This window comes from Eschrichtius robustus, chromosome 4, assembly GCF_028021215.1.
Source record: "Eschrichtius robustus isolate mEscRob2 chromosome 4, mEscRob2.pri, whole genome shotgun sequence".
NCBI classification, from domain to species: domain Eukaryota; kingdom Metazoa; phylum Chordata; class Mammalia; order Artiodactyla; family Eschrichtiidae; genus Eschrichtius; species Eschrichtius robustus.
Window position 1 is genome coordinate 90,950,501 of NC_090827.1, and position 25,275 is coordinate 90,975,775.

General features: G+C 36.5%; 1 protein-coding gene across 1 annotated transcript in view; it reads left to right on the forward strand.

Annotated features, from left to right (window-relative positions):
* ARAP2 (ArfGAP with RhoGAP domain, ankyrin repeat and PH domain 2) overlaps nucleotides 1-25,275 on the forward strand; it is a 196,141-nt gene that overhangs the window by 61,978 nt on the left and 108,888 nt on the right. Inside the window, exons 9-14 of the mRNA XM_068541993.1 lie at nucleotides 7,174-7,289; nucleotides 10,135-10,334; nucleotides 13,545-13,630; nucleotides 14,640-14,822; nucleotides 22,843-23,017; nucleotides 23,493-23,627. Coding sequence (XP_068398094.1) covers nucleotides 7,174-7,289; nucleotides 10,135-10,334; nucleotides 13,545-13,630; nucleotides 14,640-14,822; nucleotides 22,843-23,017; nucleotides 23,493-23,627 — 895 coding nt within the window. The remainder of the gene's footprint in view (nucleotides 1-7,173; nucleotides 7,290-10,134; nucleotides 10,335-13,544; nucleotides 13,631-14,639; nucleotides 14,823-22,842; nucleotides 23,018-23,492; nucleotides 23,628-25,275) is intronic.

A 25,275-nucleotide genomic window follows, 5' to 3' on the forward strand; every position in this document is an offset into this window, starting at 1 on the left:
AGCATCCGTACAGATATATTTGCAGTAATTCTTTCATGTTTTTCTGGATCTATCCCTTCTACTGAATCAAGAACTTATATTTTCTAAGTTAAAATAGCTATTAGCATAGACTATCATAACTATGGTCTTATTTTTGAAATTCTTTATTTTTTAAGAAAAGTGGCATGATAACAGCAAGGAAGATGCCAGTCTGCACGTTCTCATCAACAGTACACTGCCAGGTCTAAACTCTATGCAATTAACATGGACTTTTCATTTTCTCAGTTGCCCAGTTCAAAGATTTACTTGTTTTAACTCTCTTTCTTTCCCTTTCATTTATTAGCGGATTGTTGAAATTAACTTGAAGTAGCTTCTGAGCAGGAGAAATGCCTTAGGGAATGTTAGGGTTTTTTGTTTTTTGTTTTTTTGTTTTTCCAGATGGGCTATAAGAGGCAGAATAGAACTATGAAGAGATATGTAAAAACATTTGTTAGAGAGGAAGATGGCAAAGTAAAAATAGATACTAAAATTCTTTACCTAATTGCTCAGTTGAAAAACACTGTGGTGCTATTATATAAATTAAATGTTATCCCTTTAAATGCTTACACCATCTCACAGCCCACTCCCCATGTGTTTAATTTTTGCATATTTTCTTCTATTCCTTGTTTCTGCTTATGTTTATACGCCTGCAATATATTATAATTATGACAGTTTTTCCACATTGTTACTTCAACTCTATAAAATGAGTTGTGTAATAGAGTTTGATTACAGTTCACTGTGTTTCTGTATTTATTCATCTGTTTTACAGAAGTTTATTGGGTACCCCTTCATTCCTGAGTGCTGCTCCAGGCAGTAGGGGCTCACTGGTAACCCACAAGGTCCCTCCCTGCTCTTTAGGATCTTACCTTCTGATGGGGTAACACATCGTGATAAATAAATGAGATTTCTGAGAGCCTTCTGTTTGTAGCCTTTTCTTTCTTTTAGATTTGCTTTTTGGACAAGAATTCCTATGACCCTTTTCTAAAGAATTGTTTATATTTAAAATGCTGTTAGGTACATGAATAGGTACCAGTTTGATTTTAACTTTAAAAGTGTTATAATTTTTATATTCCCAAATTAAGGCTGTGACAATTTACTTTATTCACTGTTGTGCCCTTAGGAGTTCCAGGCAAGTAGCTGACACTCAGTAAACATTTGTAGAATGAAATGGTTGAATTAATAGTCATTAACAGCTGTTTTCATGACTAGAGAGTTTATATTTGAAAAAAATTTTTCTTTTAATATTATTTTCTTCTTTATGAATTCTCTTTTCATTTTTTCCTATTTATTTACTGGAATTATATTGTCACTTCTGACAATTTCTTCAAGCTCTTCATTTAATATAGATATTTATCTTCATGTCATATTTTCTGCAACTGTTTTTCTAAGCTGTTGCTTATTTTTCACTTTTCAGTTAATTTTATTTACTTATTTATTTATTTTTGGCTGTGTTCGGTCTTCGTTTCTGTGTGCGGGCTTCTCATTGTCGTGGCTTATCTTGTTGCGGAGCACGGGTTCTAGGTGCGCAGGCTTCAGTAGTTGTGGCTTGCTGGCTCTAGAGCTCAGGCTCAGTAGTTGTGGCACACGGGCTTACTTGCTCCGGCATGTGGGATCTTCCTGGGCCAGGGCTCGAACCCGTGTCCCTTGCACTGGCAGGCAGATTCTTAACCACCGCGCCACCAGGGAAGCCTTTTCAGTTAATTTTTGTTGCATAGAAATTTTTTTATAGAAATAAATTGTGTGTTTTTTTCCAGTTCAAAGCTAATAGACTTTCTGTATTCTGAAGAATAATTATTTTTATACATTTATTTATCTTGAAATGATGTGGATGTAGTATATAAACGAGTATTTTTAAAATTTTAGATAGGTAATGAAATATGAACATACCCTCAGGTATATATATGTAGTGTTATATATATGGTACTGCTACTTGAACAGAATTTCTGCAAATAGATATGAGGTGAATTTAAGATAATTGACTTTGGTTTCCATTTGTTATGTTGTCCTGACAGCCAGTCTCCCATCTTTTCCTGATGAGTTTTTGAATATCATGTTAATATTAGGGAATTCATTACAACCAGATGTCTTGCTTGGTGGGTTTGTATATCCATTTAATGATAATTCTGGCATTGAGGCTTTAACTACATTCACTTGGTTAAACATTCGCAAATCGGGGTATAGCAAGAGACTCATTCCCCCAACATAATGTTCCCTCGTGTCTTGCATGGAAATGAAACTCTAACAGAATTTAAATAGACCTCACAGGGCTCTGGCTTGTGTGGTGCAGAAAGAAGCAGCAGGATGGAGGTGGTGGCCTGCTGGTTCTCTGGTTCTATATCTGGCCAAACTCTGCATCTGGTGTTTCCCTGGAAATCTGGTGCCAATGTCATACAATGCCACATCTGTTTCCCACAAATGTCTAAGCACCGAGTTCTTAAATTCCTGGCATGGAAACCTGGCATCTGGTGTTTCCAAAAATAGGTTTGAGATTTCAGTGAATTTGGGGTTAACAAACCCTTCTTTAATTTTTCTGTTTAGGAATCAAACTGTTGCTTTCCTCTTTCACTTTGTAGTTTTAAAAGGTAGTTTGAGCCAGGTTCTGTTGCTACGCATTTGTACAAATAACCCATTTCAGTGTCGTGGTAAATATTTGCCATTAGTTCTAATCTGAATGTTGAATATGGAATCATTGGTGTGGATACTTTCAGTCACTGTAAATAAAATGGATATATTCTCATTGAAGACAAATTCTGTATTTAGAACCCTCAAATCAGGGGACTGTCTGGATGTATCAGACCCCCAATGTGTATTTCTTTATTCAGTTTTTATAGCAATGCTATATAAGGTAGATAGTACTATCTTTTCATAAATGAGGAAATGGAGGTCTAGATGAATTAAGGACCTTGCCAGTAGTCATACAGCCAGTAAATGGATCAGCCAAGATTCTCCCCCAGTTCTGACTCTTGGTGCCCACATCATCATTATCACCTTTGCAACATCAGACCTGCTCTGCCAAGTGTGGCCATTCATGCTCTTTGAGATCCTACATTGTATGACAGCAAATTAACTGTAAAATATAGTTTACTCCAGAATCTGTTTTTAGCTTTATGCTTTCTGTAACAATATATTTCTACCTATTGAATTTCTATGCTATTGTTTTTTTTCAATGCAGTTTATAGGGTTTTAAAGGTTGAAGTCTGGCATGTTACCGACTCGTGCGTATTTTCCAAAATAAGAATAGTGCTCACAATCAGATTGCAGTTAATGGGTAATTTAGTTTTAATTTTCTTGAAAGTTTAACACTCACATTCCATCCCATTTTACAAAATTTATATATGCCTGCTAGTTATTTTTAAGCATGCATTTTCTTGTAATTAACTTTTTAATAGGTAATATGTTCGGTTGCCTTCACATTCAAGAGGTATAATATAACAATAATAATAACAATTAGTTAACTGGGAGTAGATAGCACGTTTTGCGCCAGGCATTCTTCTAAGCATTTTTTATGTGTTAATCCTCACACACTGATGCAATAGGTACTACTGTTAGCCCCATTTTGCAAACAAGTGAACTGAAGCAAGAGAGGTACGCTTGATCAAGCTGGTTTGGATTTTGTTGTTTGCCCAGTCAAGTGTCACCTCCTTTGGAAAAAATACGAACACAGCTCTCTCTTGTCTGGGTTGGATTCAGTGCTTACCCTACAGCCATGGATCGTTTTTTTTTTTTTTTGCACTTATTACAATTCTCTCTCATTCCCTCCTTAGACTCTAAGCTTCCCCGAGGTGAGTACCCTGTCTTATGCTTTTGTGCAGACCCACAGCTTTGCACATTTCTGGCAGGTGCTACGCACTTAGCAAACACGGTTTTGCCAGGACAAATGTTTTCATTTAAAAATGGCTGTATCTGCTCTGCCTTCTTCGCAGAATTGTTAAGAAAATCAAATAAGAGTTCATAGCTGTTTGTAAGCTTCAGAGCACTGCACTAACAGATATGAAATCAGTTATGGAGTGTATATGCTTAATGAAGACCAATGCTTTTAAAGCCTTTGTACATTAGCAGAAGGGTTGGAATCCAGGACAAATAGGTTCTTGACAATCCAACGTGTCACTGTGTTCTGACCAGCCTATTTTTAACCACTAGTCTTAATAATTTCAAATGGTTTTTGTATAATCTGACTGCATGCTTTTTTTTTTGCTCTGCAGAAGGCAGAGAGAAATGTTTGTATCCTGATATTTAAGTGCTGTAGACTCATACTGTCTAGATCCTACAACTGGTTCTGCTGTCTAATTCATTGTTTCTCAGTATCTGCTACGTATGAGAATCATATGGTGGTAGTTTTGTTTTGCCTTTTTTTAACTGAAAATCCTTAGGCAAGCCCTCTGATTCGTGGGATCAGAATCTCAGGGTGGGAGGAAGAGATCAACACAGGTAATTCTGATGAGCATCTAGGAATGAGATATGTTCTAAACATGTTCTAAAGACTGTGTGAAAAGATGGCTTAATGTCACCACAAATATTTTTAGTAAGAAATGCAGTTGTTTCATATTTAATAGCTTTCAAGAGCACTGACATTTATTTTGTTATTCTGCTGTACATTTTACAGTCCATTTGTGCTGGTGAGTTCAGTGGATACTCTAATTACTCAAAACCATATGGCCATGGCAAGCAGCTGATAAATGGGTTACAGTTTCTTTCCAGGCGAAAAAATCATCTTTGCCTTGCTTGGGAGAAATCTGGGGCCTTGAGCCAACCCTCACTTGTTTTATTTTTAACAGAAGTCGCAGCTTTATATGTAGATACTTCACGACTTGCTTGTCGAAATGAGGCACCATCTCTTCAGGCTGGAGCCTTGATGAGGCTCATCAGTTTCCATCCAAGGTTGTCAGTCTTACCATCTGCTAGTCTGATGGTCTGAGTCTGTATCTCTGCCCTTAGTAACACACAGTACCTGCAGGCCAGGCCCCCATCAGAGAATAATAAGCGGGAGCAGTCTGATAGCCAGGTCTTGTCAAAAGCTGCATCACAGAGAATTGTTTGAAGAAGATGCAGCCTGACTGTTTTATTCTAGAGGTACCCCCATATCAAGCTGAGCCATCAGAAAGCTGTTTCTAAAATATCTTACCTGACTACCCCTACTTTATTTTCTGATTTATAAAAGAGAGTTTGAATTTCTAATCACATGCCCTGGGAGTTTCTCCAATAGTTACATTATCCAGCAGGAGCATTGGTATAGATAACTGAGAATCTGTTTTCTTTAATTTGATAATTATAAGTTTAACTCTATACCAATATGCTAAAACTTATTAAAATGGGGCAGATTGGAAAAGTTTGATTCCCCTCCTCCCTATAGTACTGTTTTTTGTTAGGTGGGCTTATGATACCAAGTGGAAGTATATCACCTTCTAAGTATTTCACAACACCTAGCATGTCTCTGCATCTTTTATATTCCTGACTCAATTTCTGGCTTGTTTCTCCCAACAAAATGAACCATTGTTCTTTCATCAGAAAAAATCATACTCAATTTACAAATGGGTCATTTCTTCATTCTCACTAAAAACTTGTACATTTTAAAAAATATGAAGTGAAACTTTTCTGCAGTTTGTGAACGGAAACCCTCTATGAATGGGGGAAATTTGTTATAATGTTGTTTTATTCCACTTATTTTATCAACCAGGAATGTATTAGTATCAGATGACAAAAACCTGAAGGATAGTTTAAATAGACAGGGATTTGTTTTAACAAATCTCTTGCTAATGCCATCAGAGAACAAGATTCTTCCTATTTTTTTTCCCTCACTCTGGCATCCTTACAGTACAAGAATTTGTCCTCAGGCTTTTCATCTCAAGGATGCTTACATTCTAAAATGGCTTTGTGCTTCTAGATGTTGTTTCCCGAGAAGATGGAAAGGAAAGGAATGAAATTCTTTTCTTCGAAGATTTGTCTCTCCACCCCCCTCCTCTTGCCCCCCAGGCCAGGAATTATTTATATTTTATTGACCATAAGTATGACATATGTTCACTCCTAGCTGCAAGGGAGATGGGAAAATAGTACTTTTGCTTTTAGCTTGTACAACAGGAGAGACAAAGAGAAGACCTGTGAATTGTTTCTTTCACGGTCTCTGCCAGAAGTGTCCTTCCTGAAAGTGGACCAATATTTTTTGCAGTCGTCTTTAGTATGGCTACTTTTTCCTAGTCATAATTTAATTTAGGAATTCAGAGCACATTTAATCTGAACCTGTTCACATAGATAATTCATTTTTCGAGGTACAGATTAATTGTATTTTTAAGGTGTGAGATGGTTTGAGAAATCAAATTCCAGAACCCTTATGGCTAGATAATATATTGCAAACTTTAATGCTTTTAGAAGGCAGACATTGTAGCCTTTTGAACAGTTTCTAATTTTGGTAGATCAAGTTGAACATAGTGGCTGTAGGTGCTGAACCAATGGCAGTTTTCATATGAAAATAGCATTAGAGGAGCTTTTAAAGAATCTAATTGAAGGAAGAAGAAAGTAATGAAATATTGGAAATGAGATAAAATTGTAATATAAGTAATGCTTTTGGTTGAGAGCAAATGAGGAAAATGTGACAGAGCAGAGGTAACAACGTACAGCAGAACAAAGAGTGAGCAGTCAGATGGCTTGGGTTTCAGTCCCTTTCTACCAGGTACAGCCAGCCGCACTTTCCGCGTCACTTTACCTTTTTGAGCCTCGGTTTTCCCTTCTTTTTACCTAAATAGTAATTATACCAACCTCACAGTATCATCTGGCTCCCCCAACTGGAAAATGGCTGGGCCCATGGTAAGGGTTAGTTCACTGTTAGTTCCCTTTACTAAATGGCTAAAGGTGAAAAAGTGCCTAACTGTTAACAGGAAGGCATATGTAGTTCAAGATCTATGTCCTAGTCAACTTATGTTTCATGTGAAAAGACCCTTGCTTTATTAATAGCCTGTCAAGCTTCAAATGCTATCGTGTTACCATGTATTGAAAGTGACTACCTAAAATAAAACCACTCTCAATCCATTTTTAATGAATTAATTCCATCTTTATATGTTGTAGTAAAATTTGATGAGGTTTATTAAATTTTAGAGAATATAAATGTACTTTCAAAATCCATATTTTTGTTTCTTTATAATTTTTTGTTTTTCTCCAAACTAGGATTTTAAGAGTGGACTTGGTATTACCATAATTCCTATGAATGTAGCAAATGTAAAGCAAGTGGACCGAACTGTGAAACAGTCTTTTGAAATAATCACTCCCTATAGGAGTTTTAGGTAAGTTATATTTAAACATTTTTTGTTTGTACTACTACAGGAAAGCTTGAGTGATTCCCTTTTACATTGCCAGTGGTGATTTTACTTCTTATAGGACACTTAATAAAATTATGTTCTTACTTTTTCATATTGTATAATTTATTAGCCAGTATATAAAAATGTGCCAATAGGCACATGAAAAGATGCTCAATATCACTGATTAGTAGAGGTACACAAATCAAAACTACAGTGAGGTATCACCTCACACCACTCAGAATGGTCATCATTAAAAAGTCTACAAATAATAAATGCTGGAGAGGGTGTGGAGAAAAGGAAACCCTCCTGCACTGTTGTAGGAATGTAAATTGGTGCAGCCACTATGGAAAAGAGCATGGAAGTTCCTTAAAAAACTAAAAATAGAGTTACTACATGATCCTACAATCTCACTCCTGGGCATATATCTGGAGAAAACTCTAATTTGAAAAGATACATGCACCCCAGTGTTCACTGCAGCACTATTTACAATAACCAAGACATGGAAGCAACCTAAATGTCCATGGACAGATGAGTGGGTAAAGAAGATGTGGTATATATATACAATGGAATATTACTCAGCCATAAAAATAATGAAATCTTGCCATTTGCAGTAAACTAGATGGACCTAGAGATTATCATACTAAGTGAAGACAGACAAAGACAAATATCATATGATATCACTTATATGTGGAATCTTAAAAAAGTCATACAAATGAACTTATTTACAAAACAGAAACAGACTCACAGACATAGAAGACAGACTTATGGTTACCAAAGGGGATGGTGGGGAGGTAAATTAGGAATTTGGGATTAACATATACACACTACTATATACAGAATGGATAAACAACAAGTACCTACTGTATAGCACAGGAAACTATATTCAAGTACCTACGGTATAGCACAGGAAACTATATTCAATATTTTCTAATAACTTATAATGGAAAAGAATATGAAAAAATATATAGATATATATAAAACTGAATCACTCTGCTGTACACCTGAAACAAAGAAAAAAATTGTTTTTACTTTTTCATATCGTGTAATTTATTAGCCAGTGTATAATAACACCTTGCAAAAGTGATTTGAATAGTCATACAACCTGAAAGATACTAACTTCATGAGATTTGTGTAGTTCCTTTTTGTAATACCTCTTTTCTTAGAAGGCTTGGTGATTTTTGATCCACAAATATGTGAAAAATTACTTTATTTTGAAGGTATAAAATAAAAAGAGATATTACATTGTCTTTAAGCTGTATTGTTATTTTGCCTCTTTTAGCCTAACCAAATACAGTCTGTCCTTTAAGAACAATCCCTAATTACAATTGCTCCATGATTTCCTAAAAGGAACCTCAGTTCAAAATGTTGCTGAATTTAATGGATCTCATAGCACGTATGATCAAATATCTTAGCATTTTGATACATGTCTTGTATTATGACACTCTGGTAATTGCTTTATTATGGCAATGAAACAGAAAACTTAATGTGTGTTCTTAACATGTGTTAATAATCTGTAATGACTCTCTGGGTGCACCACTCTCCCAGCACCTCAAGGTGTTCATCACCCTGAAAGCTCTTCGAACCCTGTGGTTTGGGGGATTTTATGGAGGTTTCATTTCATAGGCAAGATTGATGAGATCCTGGGGCATTGGTGATTAACTCCACCAGCCTCTCTCTTCTTCCCAGAGGTCACGGGGTAGGGCTGGTTGAAAGTTCCAAGTCTCTAGTCACATCTTGGTCTTCTGCTGACCAGCTCCCATCCTGAAGCTGTCTAGCCTTCAGCCACAAGCTATCTCATTAGCGTATAAAGGACTTTTATCACTCAGGGTATTCCAAGGGTTTGGGGAACTATATACCAGGAACCAGGGACTAAGACCAAATATCTATTTTCCATTGTACCATATGGGCTCTGACCAATCTCTATAGAGAAGCAGAAACCACTAAGGAATTTATAAATATTATAGTGATGATGGAACCATGAAGTGATTCAAAAAATATAATCCATGTAGGCCACTCAGTTTCTTTATAGATTATGTAGAAAATGTTAATCCTCTGTTGTTTTCATTGTATCTCAAAGCAGTTTCATCTTCAGAACAGAAAATTTCAGTGTAAAGCATCATTTTGTGGGTCATTGACTGAGTTTGGAGCACTATATGTAGCACATTTTCTGGCACATTATAAGTACTCAGTAAATATTTCTTGAAAGAGTGAACTGATGTTTTAATGTTTTATTCCTTCACTCAGGCACCCAGTAAACACTAAGAATTACATGGCTAAAAATGAGTTAGAATTCTGTTAGAATAGTAATCACTTAAAACTTTTTCGATTTCTCAGTTTCTTAAAGCCATCTGGACATTCTTCTATTTTAAAAACAAGAATCTATTTTTAAGACAAACAAATCAAAATTTCTCATGGGTGTTTTTGATAACTTAGTTTCAGACTATGGCATATTTTCTTGGCAAAATAAGCCAATAGTCCTGAAACTCTGCCAGCCTCTTATTGATTATTATGTAACCACTGCTTAGGAAGCATGACTTCTCTTTTAAGCTTTTGACCTAACAAGGTGATTTTTATATCCTGGTCAGAAAAATGTGTATGTTAATTTTGGTTCAAGATAGGTAAACCAAGTCATAAGCAATGTGGACAGTTAAAGGAAAAAAAATAGATTTCTCGATGAGATGATTTTTAACAGAAAAGACTCCAGCCGCCTGGAAGGCATATTTTTCAGCAGCTGTTTAATTTATGAGTGAAATGAATATGCAAACTGAACATACTGCTTAATTGGCCTTTACAAGGGAGATCGATAATGCAGAAACGTTAATTGTTTCAGCTTTACAGCCGAGTCTGAAAAAGAGAAACAAGAGTGGATTGAAGCTGTGCAGCAATCGATAGCAGAAACTCTCTCTGATTATGAAGTAGCTGAAAAGATTTGGTTCAATGAGTCCAACAGGAGCTGTGCAGATTGTAAAGCCCCAAATCCTGACTGGGCATCCATCAATCTCTGTGTTGTCATCTGTAAGAAGTGTGCAGGTAATTAGTGATAAGTTATGCGCTTCACTGTTTGGTGGCAGATTGGCACTGAATGTTCTTTAGTGTCGTATATACTGTGTCCCAGCTAACGGCTATGAAAAATAAAAACAGAGAAAACTTATTACATTTAAATCAAATTTAGAAGTATCATTCTAAACTTCTCTTATGCATAACTTAGATATAAAAATTGATTTTTAAGCATGTAATCGTTTTTTTGTGCCTACTGGCCCATGTATGGATTTTAAAAAGACAATGCTGAAATTTTTAGGTTTTGGATGAATGTGTTTCAGAATGCACCCTGAACACGCTTGCTCTTCGTATGATTTGTCCCTTTTTCCTCAGTCATATTTTGTAAGATCTATTTTTCACATCAATCTGCTCTGCGCTCTAATCTTGGTTCACCAGATCTGGTATCTCTTATAATGAGAATTTTTATATAGAAGCATTTTCCAGGTGTATTGAAGTTTATGAAAGTAACCAGTACTGTGACTCATTTTTGTCTTGTGATCTTATACCTTACAAACTATTTGACAGGTCCTTGTGTTTGGGAGGTAAGACAGCTGTCCAAGTGAGTAGAGGGAATGGACCCTAGCTTAGGTATGCGACCATGGAGGTCTTGGAAAAAGTTAGCTACAACCTAAACATTCCTTCAGCTTTTCAGCTCTACCAGGTACTGTGCTGGTCCTGGGAATTAAAATGATCTGTAAGACAAGACATGACATTTCCTGCACAAATATATAAATAGTAATTTCAATAGAGTGTGATAAGGGCAGGAATAGAGTTGAGCACAGGTTTCATTGAGAGAATGCAGAGGAAGAGCACCTCAGAGCAAAGACAGGACAGCTGCTTCAAGCCCTTCAGACTTTTCTAGAGCTCTGCGCTACATTTCTCATCACACTGAGGTAGATGTCCTCATGAGCTAATCACCTACATCAATAGCAACAATAAAAAGCATCATTTAACCCTCCTTGACACTGTATTTTTTCCTAACCTCTTCTCCTCTCCAGTCCCATTGGAAGAGATAGCGTTTGTGTTGTCTAAGGCTGCTCTGTCTACGTATGTTCTCTTCCTTTCCTCTCTTCTCAGGATCCTCACCCTGTCACTTATTCACTCTCTGTGTAAGTACAGTTGGTCCTCCATATTCACGGTTCTACATCAAACAACTGGGGATCAAAAATATTTGAAAAAAAAATTTACAGGAAGTTCAAAAAAGCAAAATTTGAATTTGCATGTACCAGCAACTATTACATAACATTTTATTGTATTAGGTATTAAAAGTAATCTAGACATGAATTAAAGTATACGAGGATGTGTGTGGGTTATATGCAGATACTATGGCCATTTTATACAAGGGATTTGAGCATCCTCGGATTTTGGTATCTGTGGGTGGTCCTGGTACCAATCCGAGATACTGAGGGGCAACTGTATTCAACTATGGTTTATTTGGTTCAGCATATAAACTTGCATAATTCTGTTAACACCAGCTTTCTGAAAACTTACTATTCTCTTACGTGTCATTCTCTGTTCCTTTTTCCTTTCATAGACAAGATACTTTCAAGCGTAGTGGTCTGCACAGGTTTTCTTCATTTCTTTAACTTCCTAGTCTATCATCAGCATCCTGTAATCAGTCTTCGTTTCTCTCACCTCCAGTAAAAATATTTTACCAGTGTATTTTACCTCTCAGTTTCTATGTGGTCAGTTCCTATCTTCACTGCCTTCTCTGCAGTATTTGACACTCTTGACCAATCTGTCTCTCAGTGACTTTCCATCCTCCCACAACTTCCGACACACCATTTCCTCTTAGTGTGCTCTTACTGCTCTGGTCATCCTTTTCCAGGTTACTTTTCCTTTGCCTGCTCCTAAAATATGTGTGTTCCCTTGGATTATATCCTAAGCTCTCTTTCACTCTGATGTTCCTGAGTGAGGCTGTCATTTGAATTCAATACTCATTTTTAAGCAGGGGATTCTCACTCTGTTGGAAACTCTACTCTTATAGCTCCTGCTAGGTTCTCAACTTGGATTTGCCCAAGGTACCTCAAAATTAACATGATAAAATGGAGCTCTCATTGCTGCCCAGCTCATTACATTAAACTGTATATTCTCCTATATTCCAAATCTTGGTCAGAAGCAATACTATCTACCCTACACTGAAGCCTAAACCTTGAGAGACCCTCTTGACCCTTCCTCTTTCCTTAAAGCCCACCAGGTCCCATCTGTTTTATCTTCTGAATATCTCTAAATCTGTTCTCCACATTGTTTCTTTTCCTGCTGCCTCAACTCAGATTCTTTCCTAGGCTACTCCTAGCCTTTCCTAGGCTACTCCAGCATCCCTTCTTCCTGCATGCTTTCGAGCTTGACTCCTTTTGGTATTGCCTTTCTGTAGTCTCCATAAGTGCAAACCTATGCAGATTCTTGCCATGGGAATTCTAGGGCTTTGTGCTCTGAGTAGTTTCCTTCTCAAAGAATGGAGGAAAGGAACCTATGTAATGTAGAGAGAGGAATGAGAGGAATGAGCTTTCTCATGCGCATTAGGCAAAAGGTCCTTAACGTCAAGCATGATGTCTTTTATACCTTTTTTCTATCTCAGCTTAGAAAGAGTCTGACATACACCTGAATGCCCAGTAATGGCTGAATGATGATTTATACAGCAGAATTAAATTGATTATGATAGAATGCTGGGCATTCTCTTCCAGGCATAATAGTAGAATAAAGAATCGACTTTAGATTTTTAAGTAGGCATTTATTACAGTTGTAGCTAGTTTTTTTTAAGAGTAAAGGGATGATATCTGTATTCACTCACATATGTATAATTTACACAGACCCATTATAAAATGTTTTCAGTGACCTACAATTTCTAGTTAATTACCAATGAAAAAAATATATATACGTATATACACATACATACATGCACACATACATGCATATGCATGCACACATATACACACATGTACATGTATACACACTTTTTAAAAGTGTAATTTTATACCAGTACAGGGTGGTGATGGTGATTTCTGTTATCTTCATTGTGGTTGGTTATGATTCCTGTATGATTACCACCACTACTGTAGGGTGGAAAGTAGGTATTGGTTTAAGTTCAAAAGATATATTAATCCACACATACCTATACACGTACATATATACTTTTCTTTTTAAAGGTAAAATACGTTTACATACAAACTCAAATAGAAATCAATTGTTTTTTGACTTCAGGGCAACATAGATCTTTAGGACCAAAAGATTCCAAGGTTAGAAGTCTGAAAATGGATGCCAGCATTTGGAGCAATGAACTCATTGAGGTGAGTCTGACTTGACTGTGGTGGTGGTCAGCAGATGTCCAGGAGGAGGTGTGCAGTGGGGTGGTGTGGTTGCTTTAAGAGCTCTCTGATCAAGTTCTCACCACATTATAAAAATGGCTTATAGCCTGTTTGATAGTAGTAACTTTCTACTTTAACTTTCCGAATGCTTCCTAAATGAGACAGTTATTTTAAGAATAAAAAATACAAGGAGCTTTAATAGTAATAACTACTCTTAAAGGCTTGGCAGCTTTTTCTTAAGCCAGAATTGACTTTCTTTCTTTTTAACCCAGCATGGATAAAATATCAGAAAAGTGAATGAAAACATTTGGCAAAATCGACTATTCTTTATCTTGGCCATGCTCTGTCACTAACTGAGATCGTGTCTAACTTGCTGTCTCCTGTAGCCATTCTCTGCTCAGGTGTCTGTACCACTCTCAACTACGTTAGCCCACCTACTCAGCCATTTTAAATGAATCTGTCTCAATGTGAGCTACCTTCAAAAAGTAATATATATACTACCAAATGTAAAATAGATAGCTAGTGGGAAGCAGCCGCATAGCACAGGGAGATCAGCTCGGTGCTTTGTGACCACCTAGAGAGGTGGGATAGGGAGGGAGGGAGGGAGGGAGACGCAAGAGGGAGGGGATATGGGGATATACGTATATGTATAGCTGATTTACTTTGTTATAAAGCAGAAACTAACACACCATTGAAAAGCAATTATACTCCAATAAAGATGTTAAAAAAAAAGTAATAATGCTTTTGCTGCAATTTGCGTTGCTTGCAGTTTCTTTTCTAGCTAATCTTTTACCATTATTACGAGCAGCTAGACTATTTAAAATGGAAATAGTATCTGCTTTCACACTCCATCTTCTGGAAAAAGTTGGGTCTTGTATTTTGCATATTTTATACCAAGCTATGCTTTAATTTGTCATGTGAGTCAGGTTTCTGCAGATTCAAATACATTTTGTGAATTGATATGTTTTATAATTTCTTTTTGATAATTCAGCTTTTTATTGTCATTGGAAACAAAAGAGCTAATGACTTTTGGGCTGGTGGTCTTCAAAAAGATGAAGAATTACACGTGGACTCTCCAGTAGAAAAGAGAAAAAACTTTATCACTCAGAAATACAAAGAAGGAAGATTCAGAAAAACCCTTTGGGCATCTCTTACCAAGGAAGAATTAAATAAGGTAACCAATGAAATGTAACAAAAGACATGGATGTTAAGGTCTTTTTAAATATACGCCAAGGGTTTTGAAAAAAAGTTTAAAAATATTTTTGCTATTGCATAAAATTATTGTTTAATTTTATTTCCTTTTGTGAGATTGTGCCATTGGTTTTTTCCCCTTCATTTCACTTGAGGATTCGTTATCAATAGCGAATAAACTTCTGTCCCTAACTGAAGTTTCTATCTGACATAGGCCCACACCATTTAAAACTTCGACAACTTTCCCCATTTTAGGGACAGGATACTGAACATAACTTCAGCCGGTACATTGTTGACTTGGTATCACCAAAATTAACTTCATTTACTCAATTAATTTATTTTTAAAAGCAGTAGTTTGTTTAGTGCCATTGATTTGAAGTGTCGTTTGCCTTTGGTTGAGTGATTCCAGGTCTTCTTGTGATCATTTTATGTTGTCCTTTTGGCAAAGAATTTGTCAAGCATCCTGCCCCCCTTTCCTTTATTGATTTTTGTGTTTGTTGCTTGTGCTTTTGGTGTCATATCCAAAAAATCATTGCCAATACTGCTGTCAAAGAGCTTACCACTTATGTTTTCTTCTAGAAGTTTTATGGTATCAGGTCTTATGTTTAAGTCTTTAATACATTTCAAATTAGAGTGGTGTAAGGTAGGGGTCCAATTTCATTTTTTTTGTTTTTCACACGTAGTTACTCAGTTTCCCAACATCATTTGTTGAAGAGACTATCCTTTCTCCATTGAGTGTTCGTGGTGAATAGATATTTATTGCACACTCACTCATTGCTGAATTCATTTTTAGGTTCTGGGGTACAGTTGTAGTAAACAGTAGATGTGATTCTTTTATTCATGAGAGTGATCTGCACGCAAGGGAGACTGACCATAAACAGCTGCATGCCAATAAGTATACCATAGCAAATGCAGCACACTGTGAAGGAAAAGAATAGGGTAATGAGGGAGAGAATAAGAGGAAATACATGGGATTAGATTGTGAGAGCAGTCAGAGGCTATATCCCAGTGGAGGGATGTTAGCTGTTTCACTTTCCAATATCCTCATTTTGCAGGTGCAGAAAAACTAAGACCTGGAGATGAGAAGGAATTGCCCAAAATCACCTAGCAAATTAGTACAGTCAGGTACAAGAATTTAGGCTTCTTGATTCTGATGTGAAGGAAATTGTAGAGGTTAGCTAGACCATGGTAGAAAAGATAAGTACTCTTTTAGTAGTAGACCCTCTAGGCTGGAGCTGTGAATGTGTCCTGGGACTTCTTGGTTGTACACTCGTCTCTGAGCTGCCCATTGGGATAATCAGCGAGTGATTGTCCTGAAGTTGCATTACAGAGAGCAAATTAACCAGTCATCTGTCCAGGTGCACCATGTCAGGAAGGAGGAATATGGTGAACCCAAGGCTAAGAAGTCAGATGGAATCAGGGTGCCAAATCAGAGAGTTCAGAAGCAAATGGAAAGCCAGTAAAGCGAGGAAGCAAGAAGAGGGGATGGGAAAAGTTGTGAAGGGAGCTTATTATTTCAAAGGAAAAAAAATCAGGTTCCAGGAGTTTTCCTGTTTGTACAATGATGATGTATATCATGTCAATCATGTCTTATTGTGTCTTGGTTGCTGTTCCTCCTCCCTACCTATACCCCCTTCCAAAAGGAAATTTGTACACAAATCCTGAATTTGTACACATCTTTCAAATTCCCAAAGCATAACAGTAATTTAAAGATTCCTCACATCCCAATTGCTCTGGAAAATACAGACATATATGCATACAACATTCATATGACATAACAAAACATTTAGTGGACACTTTATTACTACATTTGAAATATTTTGAATTTTCTGAGCATCAGCCATTGTCATAGTATGTAAACATACAAAATATCTTCCATGGCAAATATGACGGATTTGAAGATTTGGAACATCACAGGAACAAAACAATGAATTGAGATTTGGACATCTTTGGTTGAAATTTAAATTCATGCATAGCAGGCCTTTTTTGTCTGTTGGTTAATTCAGGGCATAATAATTATTATTATTATTTTTTTTTTGAGTTCATCAGTTTTTCATTAGAGTTCTGAAAATGCTTATTCATTCAGTTCAGCAGTACAGTCAGTTACCAGAAACCTGTACTTGTCAGAGTCTTTTCCATGAATTTCTTGAAGATGAAACCCTTTTGTAGGAACATATTTGCAAAAGCATCAGAGTACACCCAGAACTGTCTGTAAATGACAAAAGACTTAAAAATGACCACAGTTAAAGATTTGATGAAAGTTCATAATAATGCAGTTGACAAGAACATTAGTTATTTCTGAGATATACATTTTAAAGTAACAAGTAGGATTATTACTTATAACATTATACCAGAGCATATAAGATTTTTAGAAATTTCATGTAATGTCTGAAACATTTATATTAACATATTTCCATACAAATAACCCAATGAAAGTTTAGTATTAGTTGTTTTGTTTGTTTTTTTATACTGCAGGTTCTTATTAGGCATCAATTTTATACACATCAGTGTATACATGTCAATCCCAATCGCCCAATTCAGCACACCACCATCCCCACCCCACCGCAGTTTTCCCCCCTTGGTGTCCATATGTCCATTCTCTACATCTGTGTCTCAACTTCTGCCCTGCAAACCAGCTCATCTGTACCATTTTTCTAGGTTCCACATACGTGCGTTAATATACGATATTTGTTTTTCTCTTTCTGACTTACTTCACTCTGTATGACAGTCTCTAGATCCATCCACGTCTCAACAAATGACTCAATTTCGTTCCTTTTTATGGCTGAGTAATATTCCATTGTATATATGTACCACTTCTTCTTTGTCCATTCGTCTGTTGATGGGCATTTAGGTTGCTTCCATGACCTGGCTATTGTAAATAGTGCTGCAATGAACATTCGGGTGCATGTGTCTTTTTGAATTATGGTTTTCTCTGGGTGTATGCCCAGTAGTGGGATTGCTGGATCATATGGTAATTCTATTTTTAGTTTTTTAAGGAACCTCCATATTGTTCTCCATAGTGGCTGTATCAATTTACATTCCCACCAACAGTGCAAGAGGGTTCCCTTTTCTCCACACCCTCTCCAGCATTTGTTGTTTGTAGATTTTCTGATGATGCCCATTCTATCTGGTGTGAGGTGATACCTCATTGTAGTTTTGATTTGCATTTCTCTAATAATTAGTGATGCTGAGCATCTTTTCATGTGCTTCATGGCCGTCTGTATGTCTTCTTTGGAGAAATGTCTATTTAGGTCTTCTGCCCATTTTTGGATTGGGGTGTTTGTTTCTTTAATATTGAGCTGAATGAGCTGTTTATATATTTTGGAGATTAATCCTTTGTCCGTTGATTCGTTTGCAAATATTTTCTCCCATTCTGAGGGTTGTCTTTTCGTCTTGTTTATGGTTTCCTTTGCTGTGCAAAAGCTTTGAAGTTTCATTAGGTCCCATTTGTTTATTTTTGTTTTTATTTCCATTACTCTAGGAGGTGGATCAAAAAAGATCTTGCTGTGATTTATGTCAAAGAGTGTTCTTCCTATGTTTTCCTCTAAGACTTTTATAGTGTCCAGTCTTATATTTAGGTCTCTAATCCATTTTGAGTTTATTTTTGTGTATGGTGTTAGGGAGTATTCTAATTTCATTCTTTTACATATAGCTGTCCAGTTTTCCCAGCACCACTTATTGAAGAGACTGTCTTTTCTCCATTGTATATCTTTGCCTCCTTTGTCATAGGTTAGTTGACCATAGGTGCGTGGGTTAATCTCTGGGCTTTCTATCTTGTTCCATTGATCTATGTTTCTGTTTTTGTGCCAGTACCATATTGTCTTGATTACTGTAGCTTTGTAGTAGAGTCTGAAGTCAGGGAGTCTGATTCCTCCAGCTCCATTTTTTTCCCTCAAGACTGCTTTGGCTATTTGGGGTCTTTTGTGTCTCCATACAAATTTTAAGATGATTTGTTCTAGCTCCGTAAAAAATGCCATTGGTAATTTGATAGGGATTGCATTGAATCTGTAGATTGCTTTGGGTAGTATAGTCATTTTCACAATATTGATTCTTCCAATCCAAGAACATGGTATATCTCTCCATCTGTTGGTATCATCTTTAATTTCTTTCATCAGTGTCTTATAGTTTTCTGCATACAGGTCTTTTGTCTCCCTAGGTAGGTTTATTCCTAGGTATTTTATTCTTTTTGTTGCAACGGTAAATGGGAGTGTTTCCATAATTTCTCTTTCAGATTTTTCATCATTAGTGTATAGGAATGCAAGAGATTTCTGTGCATTAATTTTGTATCCTGCAACTTTACCATGTTCATTAATCAGCTCTAGCAGTTTTCTGGTGGCAGTTTTAGGATTCTCTATGTATAGTATCATGTCATCCGCAAACAGTGACAGTTTTACTTCTTCTTTTCCAATTTGTATTCCTTTTATTTCTTTTTCTTCTCTGATTGCCGTGGCTAGGACTTCCAGAACTATGTTGAATAATAGTGGTGAGAGTGGACATCCTTGTCTCGTTCCTGATCTTAGAGGAAATGCTTTCAGTTTTTCACCATTGAGAATGATGTTTGCTGTGGGTTTGTCATATATGGCCTTTATTATGTTGAGGTAGGTTCCCTCTATGCCCACTTTCTGGAGAGTTTTTATCAGAAATGGGTGTTGAATTTTGTCAAAAGCTTTTTCTGCATCTATTGAGATGATCATATGGTTTTTCTTCTTCAATTTGTTAATATGGTGTATCACATTGATTGATTTGCGTATATTGAAGAATCCTTGCATCCCTGGGATAAATCCCACTTGATCGTGGTGTATGATCCTTTTAATGTGTTGTTGGATTCTGTTTGCTAGTATTTTGTTGAGGATTTTTGCATCTATATTCATCAGTGATACTGGTCTGTAATTTTCTTTTTTTGTAGTGTCTTTGTCTGGTTTTGGTATCAGGGTGATGGTGGCCTCATAGAATGAGTTTGGGAGTGCTCCTTCCTCTGCAATTTTTTGGAAGAGTTTGAGAAGGATAGGTGTTAGCTCTTCTCTAAATGTTTGATAGAATTCACCTGTGAAGCCATCTGGTCCTGGACTTTTGTTTGTTGGAAGATTTTTAATCACAGTTTCAATTTCATTACTTGTGATTGGTCTGTTCATATTTTCTGTTTCTTCCTGGTTCAGTCTTGGAAGGTTATACCTTTCTGAGAATTTGTCCATTTCTTCCAGGTTGTCCATTTTATTGGCATAAAGTTGCTTGTAGTAGTCTCTTAGGATGCTTTGTATTTCTGCGGTGTCTGTTGTAACTTCTCCTTTTTCATTTCTGATTTTATTGATTTGAGTCCTCTCCCTCTTTTTCTTGATGAGTCTGGCTAATGGCTTATCAATTTTGTTTATCTTCTCAAAGAACCAACTTTTAGTTTTATTGATCTTTGCTATTGTTTTCTTTGTTTCTATTTCATTTATTTCTGCTCTGATCTTTATGATTTCTTTCCTTCTGCTAACTTTGGGTTTTGTTTGTTCTTCTTTCTCTAGTTTCTTTAGGTGTAAGGTTAGATTGTTTACTTGAGATTTTTCTTGTTTCTTTAGGTAGGCTTGTATAGCTATAAACTTCCCTCTTAGAACCGCTTTTGCTGCATCCCATAGGTTTTGGGTCGTCGTGTTTTCATTGTCATTTGTCTCTAGGTATTTTTTGATTTCCTCTTTGATTTCTTCAGTGATCTCTTGGTTATTTAGTAACGTGTTGTTTAGCCTCCATGTGTTTGTCTTTTTTACGTTTTTTTCCCTGTAATTCATTTCTAATCTCATAGCGTTGTGGTCAGAAAAGATGCTTGATATGATTTCAATTTTCTTAAATTTACTGAGGCTTGGTTTGTGACCCAAGATGTGATCTATCCTGGAGAATGTTCCGTGCACACTTGAGAAGAACGTGTAATCTGCTGTTTTTGGATGGAATGTCCTATATATATCAATTAAATCTATCTGGTCTATTGTGTCATTTAAAGCTTCTGTTTCCTTATTTATTTTCATTTTGGATGATCTGTCCTTTGGTGTAAGTGAGGTGTTAAAGTCCCCCACTATTATTGTGTTACTGTTGATTTCCTCTTTTATAGCTGTTAGCAGTTGCCTTATGTATTGAGGTGCTCCTATGTTGGGTGCATATATATTTATAATTGTTATATCTTCTTCTTGGATTGATCCCTTGATCATTATGTAGTGTCCTTCCTTGTCTCTTGTAACATTCTGTATTTTAAAGTCTATTTTATCTGATATGAGTTTAGCTACTCCAGCTTTCTTTTGATCTCCATTTGCATGGAATATCTTTTTCCATCCCCTCAATTTCAGTCTGTATGTGTCCCTAGGTCTAAAGTGGGACTCTTGTAGACAGCAGTCATATGGGTCTTGTTTTTGTATCCATTCAGCCAGTCTATGTCTTTTGGTTGGGGCATTTAATCCATTCACGTTTAAGGTAATTATCGATATGTATGTTCCTATGACCATTTTCTTAATTGTTTTGGGTTTGTTTTTGTAGGTCCTTTTCTTATCTTGTGTTTCCCACTTAGAGAAATTCCTTTAGCATTTGTTGTAGAGCTGGTTTGGTGGTGCTGAATTCTCTTAGCTTTTCCTTGTCTGTAAAGCTTTTGATTTCCCCATCAAATCTAAATGAGATCCTTGCCGGGTAGAGTAATCTTGGTTGTAGGTTCTTCCCTTTCATCACTTTAAGTATATCATGCCACTCCCTTCTGGCTTGTAGAGTTTCTGCTGAGAAATCAGCTGTTAACCTTATGGGAGTTCCCTTGTATGTTATTTGTTGTTTTTCCCTTGCTGCTTTCAATAATTTTTTTTTGTCTTTAATTTTTGCCACTTTGATTACTATGTGTCTCGGCGTGTTTCTCCTTGGGTTTATCCTGTATGGGACTCTCTGCACTTCCTGGACTTGGGTGGCTAATTCCTTTCCCATGTTAGGGAAGTTTTCGACTATAATCTCTTCAAATATTTTCTCGGGTCCTTTCTCTCTCTCTTCTCCTTCTGGGACCCCTATAATGCGAATGTTGTTGCGTTTAATGTTGTCCCAGAGGTCTCTTAGGCTGTCTTCATTTCTTTTCATTCTTTTTTCTTTATTTTGTTCCGCAGCAGTGAATTCCACCATTTTGTCTTCCAGGTCACTTATCCGTTCTTCTGCCTCAGTTATTCTGCTATTGATTCCTTCTAGTGTAGTTTTCATTTCAGTTATTGTATTGGTCATCTCTGTGTGTTTGTTCTTTAATTCTTCTAGGTCTTTGTTAATCATTTCTTGCATCTTCTCAATCTTTGCCTCCATTCTTATTCCGAGGTTCTGGATCATCTTCACTATCATTATTCTGAATTCTTTTTCTGGAAGGTTGCCTATCTCCACTTCATTTAGTTGTTTTTCTGGGGTTTTTTCTTGTTCCTTCATCTGGTACATAGCCCTCTGCCTTTTCATCTTGTCTATCTTTCTGTAACTGTGGTTTTTGGTCCATAGGCTGCAGGATTGTAGTTTTTCTTGCTTCTGCTGTCTGCCTTCTGGTGGTTGAGGGTATCTAAGAGGCTTGATGGGAGGCTCTGCCATAATGATTATTATATTTGTTAAAAAGGAATACAGGGGGCTTTCCTGGTGGTGCAGTGGTTAAGAATCCGCCTGCCAATGCAGGGGACATGGGTTCAAGCCCTGCACCTGGAAGATCCCACATGCCACGGAGCTTGAGCCCGCGTGCGGCAACTAATGAAGCCCATGCGCCTAGAGCCCGTGCTCCGCAACGAGAGAAGCCACCACGATGAGAAGCCCGAGCACCACAACGAAGAGTAGCCCCCACTCGCCACAACTAGAGAAAGCTGGCGTGCAGCAACGAAAACCCAACGCAGCCAAAAATAATAAATACATAAATAAAAATTAAAAAAAAAAAGGAATACAGACTTTCTCTCATAAGTGAATTCGCACACTTTCACACATTTTAATAGCTAGAATCATATTGTCTTCACTTAAAAATTGTATTTTCTTTTATTGACCAGGCTCTGTGTGCTGCTGTGGTGAAACCAGATGTTCTGGAAACAATGGCTTTGCTGTTCAGTGGAGCAGATGTCATGTGTGCAACAGGTGACCCTGAGCATAGCACCCCCTATCTGCTGGCCAAGAAGGCGGGGCAGAGTCTGCAAATGGAATTTCTCTACCATAACAAATTCTCAGGTGAGTCCCTGTCCCTTCACTGGCCTGATCGCTCCTTATATATCCCTGAGAGAACTGAAGCACGAATCTGTTTGTTTCTCAAATCAGAAAAACCATCAGAATGAAAAGAAAATGTAATTACCAAAAAGATGGACGATGCTTATTAAGACCCATGTTTTATTTCATTTTAGGGGAAAGTTTAGGAAATAAATCTTTTATGTGTCTTTAATTTTATAAATGGGAGATTAAAATAGTTAATCCCACATAATCATTTTCACCAAAATTAAATCTGATTTTCATGCATGAATAATAAATACAACTGAAGTGCTTATTTGCAAATTTTTTGCAAAGTAAAATAAATACCTCTGTATATTTATTCTGCGGTATATTTGAAGTAGTTTTTCTTCTACCTCAGAACTCACCTACATATTTATAAGCAAAGGGAAAATTGTTTACATTTCAGATTTCAGCTGTGTTATTTCTGTAACTTTTCTAGATTTCCCTCAACATGACATACATTCTGAAGGTGGATTAAGTCAGGAGTCTTCCCAGTCCACGTTCCTCTGTGACTTTTTGTATCAGGCTCCTGCTGCAGCTTCCAAACTCTCTTCAGAAAAAAAACTGCTGGAAGGTATCTTTTCTTGCTCCTTTTAGATTTGTTATCTGGTAGAACTTTATTTCATTATCAAAACAATTAGGTTTAAATTTTGATTGTTTTTTTCCCTTAAGATGCTAGATTCACTCTTGCGGTAGAGAAATATTTTTTTGAGGTTTTATAAATGCTTCCAGGCACAGATATTATTTCATGCACTGCAGCAAAGATTTACCACTGGTTTGGAAGGCTGAGTGACTTCTCAGCAGAATTCAGTGACATCTACCTCAGAGCCAACCAATTCTGTTTCAGGATTTAAGGGTTATTCCAAAGAAATGTGAAACTTAGCCCCTTCCATTCGGGACAGAAACCCTAACTGGGGAGATAATATAGATAAATGTCAACATGTAGGAAGAACTGACAAGTTTTCAGTACATATTCTATCAGTATTCTATTGGCATATTCTATCAGTAGTTCAGTTTGTTCTGATGATAAGTGTGTGTGTGTGTGTGTCTGTGTAAGTAAAATAAAGCTTAAGCATGGTTTCAAAAAAATGATGTGAATTAATTTGATTTAACAACCTATTCTAGGTTTGTGGCATTAATCTTAGCAGAATCATAGTAGGTATTTATCCATCTATCCATTCAGCTCCTTGAATCAGGCATGTGCTGGGCATTAGGCATACGAAAATGAGTAAGAAAGAGGTCTCATGCTCTTGTTATATACATTTGAACTAATTTTAGAAATGTAGGCATGAAAATATAATGATCTCTGTCTCACTGGAGCAAAGAGAATTTAAGAGAGGTTAAGCTGTACAGGCCAGTTGATGATGGATGTTCAGAGGCTTGGGAGCCTGGTTAGTAATTCCTTAGGTGGTAAAATCCAGCTATATTACTCAATCAAAGGAACAATAGGATGAAAAACTCACTTTACAATGTTAATCCTGATCCTCATGCATTTGAAGTGATTATTTCAGTTAAAGGCTTTATTTCCAAAAAAAAAATTATAACCCTCAGCAGAATTGTACTGGGATTAAGTATACTTTATTAGATTTTCCTGTAAACAGTACCTCTCCTTTAGTGAGCATGTACTATGTGTAAGGCATCGCTTTTTTATGTTCATTGTAATCCTCATAAAAGCTCTGCAAGATAGTTGATATTATGCTGATTTCACATGAACAGTGGAGGAGCTCGACATGAAGCAGAGTTTTACATCTGATTTGTGTTATAATTGTTATTGTAAAACTTTGGTTTTGGTGAGTGTGATGGCTGCGTGACACTAGATGGCAGAGCATTTTTATTCTTTGAGTTTAGGTTTTTTGTGGTTCTTTCAGCAAATGGTTTTTAATGTCTTCCTTTACTCAGTCTAACCAATAGTAAATAACGAATTTTACAGAGATTTTCTCATCTTCCATTGCTCCTTATCTGTATTTAACCCTTAAGTAGTCAAAAGTTGAGTGATCAGGAGGGAAAAAGTATCAACAATCTGTGAATTGACGATAGTAATTATTAAAATAATTGAATAACAAGGCAATTAATGTACTTGTTAATAAGTGTACAAGCTTTCTAGAATGTTTCTTCTAAATTGTAGGATATCTTAGATCCACCCTTCAAACCACTTACACAAAGATGAAATAGGGAATTTGAAATATAAGCTTTTCTTCCTAAAGCTTCTCAATATATCATAA